At 51.6% G+C, this 12,659-nt stretch overlaps 1 protein-coding gene across 2 annotated transcripts in view; it reads right to left on the bottom strand.

Annotated features, from left to right (window-relative positions):
* Nucleotides 1–1,326: 1,326 nt before the first annotated feature.
* The window catches only part of MSI1 (musashi RNA binding protein 1), a 30,987-nt gene continuing 19,654 nt past the window's right edge, over nt 1,327–12,659 (bottom strand). Inside the window, exons 8-15 of one of the 2 annotated variants that reach the window (XM_086761691.1) lie at nt 12,096–12,178; nt 11,407–11,524; nt 9,709–9,789; nt 8,368–8,424; nt 5,374–5,442; nt 5,094–5,248; nt 4,570–4,635; nt 1,327–3,608 (exon numbers count right to left, since the gene is read on the bottom strand). In XM_086761691.1, the coding sequence (XP_086617817.1) occupies nt 4,594–4,635; nt 5,094–5,248; nt 5,374–5,442; nt 8,368–8,424; nt 9,709–9,789; nt 11,407–11,524; nt 12,096–12,178 (605 nt within the window). In that variant the 3' untranslated portion in view covers nt 1,327–3,608; nt 4,570–4,593. The remainder of the gene's footprint in view (nt 3,609–4,569; nt 4,636–5,093; nt 5,249–5,373; nt 5,443–8,367; nt 8,425–9,708; nt 9,790–11,406; nt 11,525–12,095; nt 12,179–12,659) is intronic. The other variant, XM_086761693.1, reaches the window with a different exon arrangement.

Below are 12,659 nucleotides of genomic sequence, written 5' to 3'. Positions count from 1 at the left end.
TAGTGTCTGTTTTTACATGACCTGAAGGGAGTTACATTGGAACTGAACTGGGCTTGGAAATTTCAACATACACAGCAGACTTCAGCAGCTCAGAGACAGCATTTCTCTTCCTCCAGCACCAAAGCAGAACTCAGTTAGGCCCTTTGGTTCTCTATGCCAAGGTATAAGGTGAGCTGGAAACCTTGAAATAAGATCAAAAAATGGGTAAGAAAAAGCTTCCTGGAATCAGCCAGGGATGAGTCCAAATAACTGCATTTATGTTCAGACCCCAGAGGCTCCAACGCACTGTCAGGGTTAGAGATTTGGCTGTTTTAAATGCTCGAGATCTAGATCCTAGACTGCTCACTTGCTAGTGAGAGTCTGCATTTATTTCTAAAGCACCAAGCAAGCCTTCAGCGAGTACGGGAAGATTTAATCTTTTGCCCACAGATCAATCTGCTGACTTTCCCTCCGATATCCACTTAAGTGTTCTTTTTCTCCTTTGCTGCTCTGCCACCTTTACTTTTACCTGTGAACCTTAAAGACTCTGTGGTTCCTTCTTCCCCACTTCTCAATGTCTGATTTATTACTGACGTTGCCAAGAAAACTTCCAATAAACGGGCTTTTTAAAGTCACAAATCAAAAATACTGTCATTGCATAAATTTTAATTCAACAAGAGGATCACCAAGTGTGGGAAAGTGAGCATGTGAGCATTACAAGAGTGCCTCATGAGAAAAATTCCAGCAGGGTAAAGATTTTTCCACCAATGCTATTTTTGGTTTCCCCCAACCTGTGCTGCACACAGAGCCGCTGTTCCTTAGTATGCTCGTGCGGACATCCCAACTTACAACTGGTTCCTAAGCTTACAGGCTTGAGCCTTAGATAATGTTTAAGAATCCTCTATAATTTAAGACCTGCTGTACAGGGTTACCTACTATTTTACACTGCTAGAATTCACCGTTCTCTTGTAGTGTTGTCTGTGAAGGACTTCTCATCTCATCTCCACACTGTACTTTCGTAGCTCTAGCCTCCTTGGTCCACCACAGTCATTGAATCCAGAACTTCTGAGCCAAACTTCTTGGCACCACACTGTCTCCTCCTTTCTCGAACCTACAAATACCTATACAAAACCTCTGTAACAGAGAGAAAAGACGTGATCTCTATTAAAACCAGATCTGCCTCACGTTATAAACTGGGCCACTGCCAAAGTCTCGGAGCAGAACACAGAATCAGAGCCCTGCCTGGGGCTTTTCTCCTAATGGCAGGACGCAACTCCTGCCAGTCTGAGTTCACCTGAAACCTCCTCCATTTGAAAATCTCCCACCCCCAAATAATGACAGAGAAGGGCAGTTTTCAAATAATTTATTAGGAATTTAAAACTGAAATCTGGAAAAAGGGTTACAGGTGTGGAGAGAACAAACATCGGAGTGTAATAACTTACTGGCTTAAAAACACAGCTTTATTTCTTTTTAAAAAAATGCCCACCCTGAAACCGGAGCCCCAGCCTCCAGGCAGTGGCAGCACTGGCCAGAGAGTGAATCACAGCCCAGCAGCAGCACAGCTGGCCTTGGGTGTCTGGAGGGGGCACGGAAGCAGTTCAGCGCATATACCAAGAGGGAGGAAAGCGCTGTCTGCAGACCCAAATTTGAAGTATATAGAATAAAAATAAACCCAATAAAATGCAGCTTTTCTTTAATTAGGAAATATTTAAAAAAACAGACATACAGACTCTTGTCTCAGTAACAAAAATTATTGCTTTGTGTTTTCAGTACTAATCTGTTAAGTACCCTTCTTACCTAAACAGAACTCTCCAAACGCATCGCCCGGGTCAGGACAAGCTCCGGCAGATGGGGAGGGATGGAAGAGAAGGGCCCTGTGGGCACTGTGGCCCTCCTAGTCCTTTTCTAAAGGCCCCTGTCCCTTACAGGGGCTCAGTTTGGGGGAAGAGAGGGAATGATTTTTAAAACTTAAGATGAAGCTGTTATTTCCCTGGGAAAAGAGTTTGGCTGCATCTTAATAAAAGGCTTAATCACCCCCCTTAACAAGGTCTTTGGTTCACTGAAATCCGGACCCAAACCTGCCCCGTGTACTCCTGCTGGAGGCTTCCCCTGGCACAGCGCTTGTCAGCGGGGGCCCAGCCCAGGCCAGAGGAAGCCCCGGCAGGTTCTGGAGAAGGGACCAGACCACCCCCGCACAGGACAACAGACAAATTCCCACAGTCTTCGGAACACAGAGTAAAGCAAACGGGAAGCTGCAATTCTAGAATTCGTATAATCCCTGAGAAGCCCTTAACCCGCCCCCAAATCACCACCCTAATGCTTTTCTCCCCCGTTAAAGACTCCCCAACCCAGCGCCCTGCCCTTCCAAGAGCGACCACCCAAATCTCCCCCTGGCCCTGGCCAACATCCCTTCCAATACCCTCTCCTCCAGAGGAGGATCCCCTTTCCCTGGAAATCTTGACGCAAGCGATTGTGTTTGGAGAGTGAATTCCTTTCAAAGTAACCAAGACAAGCAATGGCGGTAAAGCCCTTTACCTAAAGCCAAACCAGAGGCTGGCACTACGGAGCCCAGTGATGGAGTCTGTACATCGAGCGATTGGAAGCAGCTTTAACCCGCTCAGCAAAACAGCCGATGGCCGGTACGTTTCACCCCCGCCCCCACCCCCCCCTTTCATCTCATCAGAGGTCTTAAAATCTTACAGTAAAAGGTGTACAAAAAAAGAACGGAGTCCTGTCAGGATTCTGCTGGAGAGTATTGCTCACACTGCGGCACCAAGTCCAGGACCTGGAGCCGCTCCTTGGAGCCAGGCTGCAGGCAGCAGCCAGGTTCAGCTCGCGATATTTACATATTATACAGGAGGAAAAAGAAAACCCCACATAAAACTAAACCTAAGAAAAAAAAAAATCTTTCAGCTGTAAGGATAGTGTTTTTCACTTAGCAAAATATACATTTGTTTTGTTCCATAGCGATGTCCAACGTTTTCGGATCCTTGGAGTTTCACACTTTTCAAAGCCTCACATTTACAAAACAGAAACAATTAAAAACAGTTTCTTTAAAAAAAAATAGAAATACATCAGTTCCTCTCAGCCTTTGCTCTCTCTGTGTCTCTTTCTTCCCTTCAGAACTGCATTCTTGTTACATACCGTGCTTTAAAAACACTGACGACAACAACAACAGAGTTGAAAATATTCAAAACAGTTTCAAAGCCAAATAAAAATACTCCTCAATAAAAACTACCTAACACAATCACAAAGCCAATTCATAAAATATGTCTACTAGCTCGGGAAAGAGCAAACAACAAAAAGAAGGGGTAGCCCCCCCAAAAAAGATAAAAAAATAAAATAAAAAAATAAAACTAACAGCTAATAAAATAAATAAAAGAAGAATCGGTGGGCTGGGGGCAGGGAGGGGGAAGCGTAAACCGTCGGTGGTTAGTAAGAAAGCGAGATGATCTCCTTGGGTTCAGTCCAGTGTGGTCTGGTCAAAGGGAGAGATCAGGGCAGGGCGGCAGGAGCCTGGCAGCCAGCCGGCAGTGTGCAGTTTGATTCAAGAAAAAGGTAACCTTGGCTCATCCCCCGAGGCTCACCAGGTCCTCCAGCCGCTGTCCTTGGTTAGGTCACTGGGGAATCTGCGGGACACAGCAGGGGAGGGAAGGGACAGGATCTAGAACAACCAACCGCTTCTCTCTTGGGGTTTTCTTCCAGTGTGATCTGGCAGAAATACTCGACACCCAGACTTGCCCCAACACAGACTTGCTCTGCATCTCGCTGGCACAGCGATGGGGCATGGCAGAGATGCTTCCATCTTTAACGACAACGTGCAGGCCTGGGAAACAAGGCCCCACACGCCGTGCAGCCTGCCTGCCCGGACCTGTGGCACTCCTGGCCCCCAGGAGGTCTGTGACGTAGCAGGGTCCGGCCATTTCTCCAGCACTCAGCTCAGTGCAGCCCTGCCAGGCTGCCGTGCGCTCCTGTCTGGACACTGCTCCTCCTTTCTGAAAAGCTGGGGGTTCTTAAATTTTAATTTGAAGCCCACTAACTTCAGCCATGTTTGTAAAGCAAACAGAGACCATTCCACCAGTTCCCTCTCAGGCCCATCTGAGGTCCAGAAACAGAACTGATCAGACTCAGATTTTCCTTCTGCCCTTTCCTAGGCAGGAGAGGAAAAACCTCGCTCCCCAGAGACAGTGGTCTCAGCAGCAGTGAGAACAACCGGCTGCATGGAGGAGGCGTCCCAGCCACGCAGGTGAGCCAGGTTTGTCTCTCAGGATCACCACGGGTTGTGATTCTAGCCAATCCTGCAGACCTTTCCTCTTTCTGTCAGGGCTCCCACTTCCTTCCCCTTTGCACCCAGACACCGAGTGATCTCTCCACAGCACTAAAGCCTAGGGAGCGTGAGGTAGGAACCCAACCTGCCAAGCCTCTGGTGCAGAAGAGAGCCCCAGGCTGGCCGCAGGACTCCTCCCGCCGGCTGGATCAGGCCAGCGAGCCTCATAGCAGCATCCACAGCTCCTGCCGAGAGCCCAAGCACAGGGGCCAGCTCAGAACTTCACTCCTCTCACTGCCTATTCCTGTTCAGAGCTCTCTTACCTCCTGCCTCCTTGGTCCCCAGCTTCAGTGATACCCATTGGTAAAAGCTGTTGCAATCAAGGGACCCTGCGAAGAAAGAGTTTAAACCCCACTCTTAAGCAAACAAAAGAAAACGGAAGGAGAATTACTACCACAACAAACTGAGTCATGGCCCAGATGCTGGGAAAGCTGGTTTCAGTTGGAGGTGCCAGGTCTAAAGAGCACATCACCCTGCAGGACACTGCATCAGGGTCAAGGCAGGCCCTTGGAAAGTCTGGGCCAGATCAGGGAAAAGTCTGGAGATCGGGACGTTGAGTGATGGTCAGAGAGAGCCAGCGGAGCCCAGGGATGTGGGCTGCAAGTGAACTGCTGCATCCTGCACCATCCATCTGTGGTATTTCTTAACCAGAAAGCAGGCTGTGGGCTGAGAGGGGGCTGCCCGCTCCTGCTCACCTCCATCGCCACATGGAGATGCAGCCCCTTCCCCTGGTCGTACCACTCTCCATCTTCCCCGCCCTGCGCGGAGCCCCACAGGGAACACTCACCCCTAGGCTGTGCCCGAAGCCGGTGCTCGGGGCTGGACTGGCAGCGCTGATGTAACTGCTGACCCCTGAGTCCTGGTTGGCGGCTCCATAAAGCTCTGCCATCGGCCCAGGGCTGGTGGTGCCCAGAAATCCACCGGTGCGACTGGGGGTGGAACCTACGGGAGGCAGCAAAACTACAGAGTGAAGATCCCAAAAATGCAACCCCGTCCCACCCCCCTCCCGCAGCCCATCGCAAACCTCCATGACAGGACACAGCGCTGGGGAGGAAAGTGGCAGTTACCTGTCCCTCGCACCACAGCTGCCGCAGCCGCTGCTGCCGCCATTGGTCCATACGCAGTGAGGGGGATTGCTGGAAAAGAAAGAACGGGCGTCTCAGCGGCACTGTGGCTACACGGGAAACTCCGCAACAGGAGCCTTCATTTCCTGCTGCAAAACACCAGGCCCACACAGACGTATCGGCTAAGTGCACCACACAGGTGCACCACACCGCACAGGTGGTGACAGTAAAGTGCACATCCCTGCATTTATTGGGATCGTTTTGCACAGTGAATGTCCAGGGGAACTCGCAGGCCATGCTCTGCTGAGCCCACACCCTGGAGCAGCTAAGGGCACGACATGGCAGAGCTGAACCAGGAACGGGCAGTTTCAGATGTATCCTGTCACTACTTAGCTTGCAAGATGCAGGTAACCTGAAACTACAGATCCAGATTTTGGCTGTAAATGTGGAGAAACGCAGCAGCTGGCAGCTCAGCGTCCTGAGGCTCAGCCCCTGGGTACTGTTCTTGAGTAACAGTTCAGTAGCCTCTTTCTCCCTGTTTCTCTACTCTGCTCAAGAGGCACCGTCCTCCCCGCTCTGAGGTTTGCTCCTGAACTGCTCAACCCCTTGCCATTCACTCTAGAAGAGCAGGAAACATATACCTAGGGAGTAGGAACTCGAAATGGCTTAATTAAAACACTAAGTCTTAATTTATAGGTAGCAGTTCTAATTCCCAACCCTACTGCCACAGGCACCCAGCCCTCAGGGCAGGAGGCATCAAGCCAGTATGTTTCGCTTTGCCCTTAAAATGACTGGGTCAGCATTTCATGCTTGAATGTGAAATTCGCTGTGATTCTGTTTAGAGCACCAGAAAAAGAGGTCAGAACAAATCAATCGCGTTAAGGCTGAAACCCAGACTAGCTTATAAGGGAATATTTAGTAGCAGGCACCAGCTTGTTTAAAGCAAACGTCATATGAGGCTTCTATCTGGGTTAGCCGCTCGTTACAGGCCCTGGGCCAACGTCAGCATGTTGCTGCTTCGCATCACCCCCAAAGATGCTGTTCCAGGGAAGAAAGGCTGCTGGCAGCCACCCTCCTGTCCCATTAATGCTTCAAGTCCCTAGCACGCAGCTGAATGGATGTGGTTTTACTGAGAAAGGAGGCCAGGTCTCCTCAAAAAGACTCCAGTTCTTTCTCCAGGAAAAACCCTTCTTGCCTTTGCAGTCTATCTACTGAGGCACCAGGTTTGTGCTGCGATGACAAAGCACGTGCACATTAGCTCCCTGCGTGCTGGAGCAATCATCCCCGCTTGTGCCATCGCCTCAGCTCAGCTCCACTTGCCAAGCCCGTGAAGCACAGCCCATTTACACACACGCATCCACTCGAAGGCACAAGGGCCCTCGAGCACTGCACAGCTCGCTGGGCCTTTGTAGGAGCGAAGGGGGCCCTGCCCTTCACGGGACCAACTCCAGCCTATACATGGGAATCGCAGCTCTCGGCCTAGCCAAGAGGCTGCACAGCGACTGTTTAACAGTAGGTAAACGTAACGGGAAGGGAAGAATGCCACGATCCCCAGCTGGTCCTTCAGCGAGACACTCAGGGCTGTAAGCTAACGTGGCTCTCAGCCAGGACAGCAGCATTAATAACTTCTTTTTGCACAGAGCCCTGGTGCACCCCAGCCGCCGGGGACAGCCAGGCCCTGGGCAATTCACCTCCGCGAGGAAGAGGCACAGTGCAGCTGGGGGTAGACCTTGGAGGGAAAAGCAGTTTTGCCAAGTCACCAACATTCCTCTACAAATTGTATGGGTTTTGCTGAAAACAAAGACATGTAAATACACGCTGGACCCACATCTCCTTTGCTTGGCAACCAAAAGGCTCAGAGGTGGGGGTCAGGTGCTTATGCAGTTGCATCCATGGTGTCAGGGAAGGGTTTTATTAAGAGGGAGCAAGGATTGGGTCTCCCCCTACCTCCCTTGGGCATTTTGTTCTTTGGTAGCTGCCAACCTCAGCATCCTCAGGAACGGAGACTCCCTGAGGATCGGCACAGTTCTGTGCCACAGAAACCCCCTTTCAAGCCTGTTTGTACTGATAATTCCAGGAGAGCTTCTCGGGAAGCTTTTCTGCACCCTCATTGCAGAGAGATTCAAACCCTGAAACAGGTGGGGGCAAGGAAGCGCTGGAGAGGAGGAACACCACGGAAATGAGATGGCACACGGGGAGCAGGGCGCTACACAAAGCTGCTTTTCTACGACAAAAACCATGGACAGGATAGAGCTGGGGAAAACATGGCCGTGGAAGGGAAGGTTGACAGAAGGAGCGTCATCTAGAGAGAACACACCGCACACAACCCGGGGGCTGAGGACACAGAGGGTGTTTGCCCTGTGAGGACACTGAGCCAGGACTAGTCCCTGGAGAATGGTCCTCTGCTCCCATTTCGCTCCACAGTTCCTTGCAGAACTTCATAGAGTCCCACCACGCTCACTTCCGCCTGGGAAGCCTATGTGGGAGTAGCTGGGGAGCTGTACCACCTGGAGCAGGGAGAGCATTCCCTGCAGCCCCTCCTGTACAGGGAAACGGGATTAGGCTAACCAGGAGTGCCCCCATACCCTCTCCCTCCTCCCAGCACTCCAAATCTCATCCTTGCAGCAGCTCAGGTTAAGGTCATTTGTAGATCCTTAAGAAGTCACCCTGCTCTCTGCAGTTTTCCATATCTGGTTTACACTCAGCCTGGGGCGAGGAGCTAAAAACAAGGTAAGCAGCAGGAAGTGCCATCTAAGGATTACACGCCTTCATTTGTTATGACCTGCGTTGCCCTTCTCAGAGGCAATACACATGGCTCTGATTGCCTCCCCATCTTTCCAGACACAGCTTTGGACAGAGCTCGTACAGACGGAAGAGGAAATAAGGAACATTTCCAGTCTAACTGCACCAGGCTGTGGAGCAGCGACACCACTGGAACAGCCCAAAGCCCCCTTCTCCCCTTCCAGCTTGTGAGTTTAGGAAATGAGCGGGACTGACCTGTGAGCTCAGGGAGGACGGGGGCACTCGGGAGAGGGGTCCGCTCTACACGGAACTCTAAAAATGAAATGTAAGACAGCTTAGGAACTCGGCAAAAGCCCCAAGGGAGACTCCACAGAGAGAGAGCAGCGGGGTCTGCCGGGGGAGCAGCCTGCAGCCAGACTGCGACCAGACCAGTGCCTTCTTTAAACTCATTTATAACTGGTGCTGAAAGGTGCTGGACTCCTGCCCTGAAGGCTGAAAGGATCCATTTATCCTTAGAATAAATATAGCCAAGGCAGGGCAAGTGCAAGCTTCGCTGTGCAGCCTCAGGTCTGCCCTGGAGCATCGCCCTGCAACCCATCCAATCTGACCTCTGGGCTGCCATGCCAGTGGGTGCTCAGGACGTGCCACGCTCAGCAGGGGTTTACAGCGAGGCACTTGAAGCCACTACCACCGAGACCCATAGCCTGGATTCACAGAGAGCTTCCAGACAGCTGGGAGGCAACAGCAACTTTCAGCCACAGTCAGCCCGGGCTCGCCTCAGGCAAAGAGGGAACTTCCCATTCCCAGCCCCTAATATCAAGGCTTCGTATATAAACCATCACACTGAGGGACGGAGTAGGGGAGGGATGCTCGGAGTTGCCACTTCTCTAGAAAACAGCAAGACAGTCTTTTCTCTGTGCTCAGCCTCGTTCCCCTGCCTTGCAGAGAACAGGAGGGAGAAGAGGCCCCTGCTTTCGCTCCGAGCAGCTGCGGCACAGCAGGTTCCGGCCATTGATCGCAGAGTCCATGTTCTCAGCACATGGCAGGGCTGGGAGCTTGAAACCACCCAGTTTGCGGGGGATCTGCAGCCTACTGCCCCAGCAGATGTTTTCTGGAGGCTGTGAGTGGTCCAGGCGCTGTTCAGAACACAATTGCAGGATTGCAGGCGCCTGCATTTTGGGCGCCTAGGAGTTCCCCGGGCCCATGGAAAGACACGTTTTAAAATCCTGTGCTACTTTCAGAGCGGTAGCAACTCCGGTAAAGAAAGACAGAGACACACAAAGGCAGCGAGACAGGCAGAGCTGCAGGGGCCCTTCAGTGCCACAGCAGCAGCCCTATGGAGGAGGCTAACATAAAGGGCGCCAGAGCAGCCTTGGGCTTTTCCTGCCACTGGAGTGTGAGGATAATCCTAATGAAGGACAGGCTGCTCCCACCTATTCCAGGGCTTTACCCCTCCCCCTTCCACATCCGTCTCCAATTTAAAGAAAGACCAAACAGGGGAAAGGGTGAAAGGGGCAGAGCCTGGGTCACCGATCATGCCAGGGACTCCCATCACCTGAAGGCAGACCAAAAAACCCAGCGGGGAACACCACTCACCAGGGAACTGGTAAGTGTAGCCAGGTGCAATGCCAGTGTAACTTCGACTCGCGTAGGTGGCAGCTTGGAAGCCTGGATAACCTGGAGGAAGAGAAAAGGACTCTGTTACTGCAGGCTCACAGGGTCCATGTCCCCAGTGCCTGGCTGCTCACAAGTGGCGTGACCATCAAGTGTAAGAAAGCACAAACAAGGGTAATAGCAGAAACCCCAGGAAAGTGCTGGGCAGAATGCACAACGCATGCGAGTCTGCAGAGGAGTTTGAGCAGGCCTGTTTAATCTCTTCCTCACTCCAAACATGTAAGGACATGGAGATTTCCTTCTCAGAAACTCATAGCTCTGCAGACCAAGGCTTTCTGATGCATCAGCCGGATTTACAAACAGGAGATCAGGGAGGTGGGGGCATTTGCATGGCTGAATAGCTCTGAGTCACTTTTGCACTAGAAGTGCTGGGGAATGCAGGCAGCGTGCTTCTTCCTGGCACCGGGCAGGAGGACAAGTCCTGCCGTTCCCCAGGAAGCTGACCACCTATACAGAACAAGCCTGTGAGAACACTGGGCCTTGACTCAGCGATGAATATTTGATTTGAGATCTCCCAAGACATAAGTATGTGGATTTCCCAGTGACTCAGCTCGAGCCTTGCTGCTTTAAAATTCAGATGGCTTAGAAAAGGCAAAACCCAAAACCACAGGCTAAAGATTTATCTTCCTTCCATAAGTCAAGTGAAAACATTGGGGAAAAAAATGCCCTTTTTGGGGTTTTGTTCAGTGACTAACCGCTCCTCGGCAGGCTTAGCAAGGAGAGTACACCCTGCCCAGCAACACGAGTGATGATCCTGAGCAAACAGCGTGCTCTTGGTTTGGCTCAAGCTTGGCTAGAACAAAAAGAGGGAGGGAGAGAAGCCAGGAACAGCACTCGTGCTGGAAGGATCATGCTTGACTCTCAGATCCAGGCATGAGGGTTTGTAGACCCAGAAGCAGAGGCTGCAGAGGACTTTTTTTCTTTTTTTTTTAAATCTTGTTTCTGAACACATTTGCCTTAGAATTGTAGAGCAGACTTGAGACCCTGCCAGCTTGTCACCGATTTCTCCTTACAAGACAGTCCCACAATAAATGTATAGTTTTCCTTGCGATACCAGATACCTGCTGTCCCTGAGTGCGAGGGAACAAAATGAGACGAAGCTTCACGAGAAGTATAAGGGCAGTTTTATAGTCTTTAAATGGCAGTGAGGACATTTATATGGACCACTGTTCCAAGGGAAAGTCGGAGGCTCTTTAATCAACTAATTCACCAGAAAGCCTGTAGAAGCGTGGGAGGAAGACGCCTGGGCACAGATTACTCCACACACGGTTCAGCTATGTAATTACATCCTATTCCACGAGAGCCCTTAAAGAATTACAGTCTATTTGCTGTGGCACTGCGGGACCAGTAACGGAGTTGCAGAGGGCCAGAGCTGCCCAGCACATGGCTGCGCCTGGCCAGCTCCGCCTGTCGCAGGCGGCGGGGACAAGTTTGCAGTTTTTCCAGGTGCCACCAGAGGGCAAGTTGTGATCGCGAACAGGTCCTGGCACCCCCCAGGCGGCCCCGGCCTCGCACCAGGGAGAGCTGCCCTTGGCCGCCCTGCGTGCTCTCGGAATAAAACCTTTAAGCTGCTGCCTGGCACGACCGGGAGCTGGGGAGGAGATCTGTCCTCGGGCTTACCCAGCATGCCGATCCCGAGCATGAAGGCATCCATCCCGTAAGGCATGACTCGGGACCGCCCTCGTGCCGAGCCCGTTGGGGACATCACCTCCTTCGGCTGGGCTTTTTTACACTCCACCTGCCACAAGAAAGTAAGGATCAGGCTCGGCCACTCCCAGCACAGAGTACGGGCAGTGCCCGGGCTGCCCTGCCATCGCTGGCAGCCTGTCCTGCTGTCCCCTCCCAGCACCTCTACCTCTGGCCTGCATGCTGCCCACCTTCCCCCTCGCTCTGCAGCCACTGCTGGCAACCAGGAGCTCAAACACTGCTTTTCTTCTCCTGGAGCTGCCCTTGACGCTCTGCCTGGCCCTGCACCAGGGCCTCAAAGGCTAATTTTCCTCATTTCTGAATAAAGGTAAAACCTGTCCCCTCCCAGGCGACCAAGACGTTTCATGTAACTTCAAAACCCCCAAGTACTGCACAATTCCTCGTCACAGTTAGCTTTTCTCCTTGAAAACTCAGTATTGCGCTGATTCACCTCCACACTTGAGTTTCTTTCCCAGACTGGCTGCTGTGATTTTGAGGAAAAGACTCAACCCAGTTCCCCACTGCAGAGGAAGTGTGTCCGGACCCAAGTGCCCCTGTGCCACTGCCCCGCTCTATCCCATACCTCTGTCCCTTCTGCCCTCGGTTCTGCCCCAGACACTCACCATTTTGTTGTTGATCTCATGGAAGTGGATTTCACACACTTTTTCCACAATGTCTTCACTTTCAAATGTGACAAACCCAAAACCTAAAGAAAAGGCAAAACTCCTTGATCAGGTCAGAGCTCTGCACAGTTTGCATCCGCTACCCACATCCTTCTATTGGCAGGAGAAGAGAAGGAGCCACAGGCTTCTAGGACAGTACAATCAGCCTTTTCTAAAACAGCTGTCACTCATCGTCCCTCTCCAGCAAACCCCTCTTTTACGCGCAAGAAGAACAGGACCACCCCCTTATAGATTCCCCTTTCCTCCTCATCCTGTACTTCCCACCCTCTCGGAACCCAACTGCTGTTAAAACCAAGTATGGGGTTTTTTTAAAAAATTTTGCTATTTGCAAGGCAAACCACATGGCTGATAATGCTGGGGAGGATCCCAGCAGACACTCACACAAAGAGAGTCGGAGGAGAAATGAACAGCTGCTTGCCAGGACATCACCATTCTCGCTAAACACCCCCCACCAGCAATAATACCCTGCACGTTCCCTCTTTCGTCACCGGTCATAAAGCCGGC

Source organism: Chlamydotis macqueenii, chromosome 17, assembly GCF_036417535.1.
Source record: "Chlamydotis macqueenii isolate bChlMac1 chromosome 17, bChlMac1.mat, whole genome shotgun sequence".
Taxonomy (NCBI): Eukaryota; Metazoa; Chordata; class Aves; order Otidiformes; family Otididae; genus Chlamydotis; species Chlamydotis macqueenii.
This window is presented reverse-complemented; position numbering and strand designations above follow the sequence as displayed.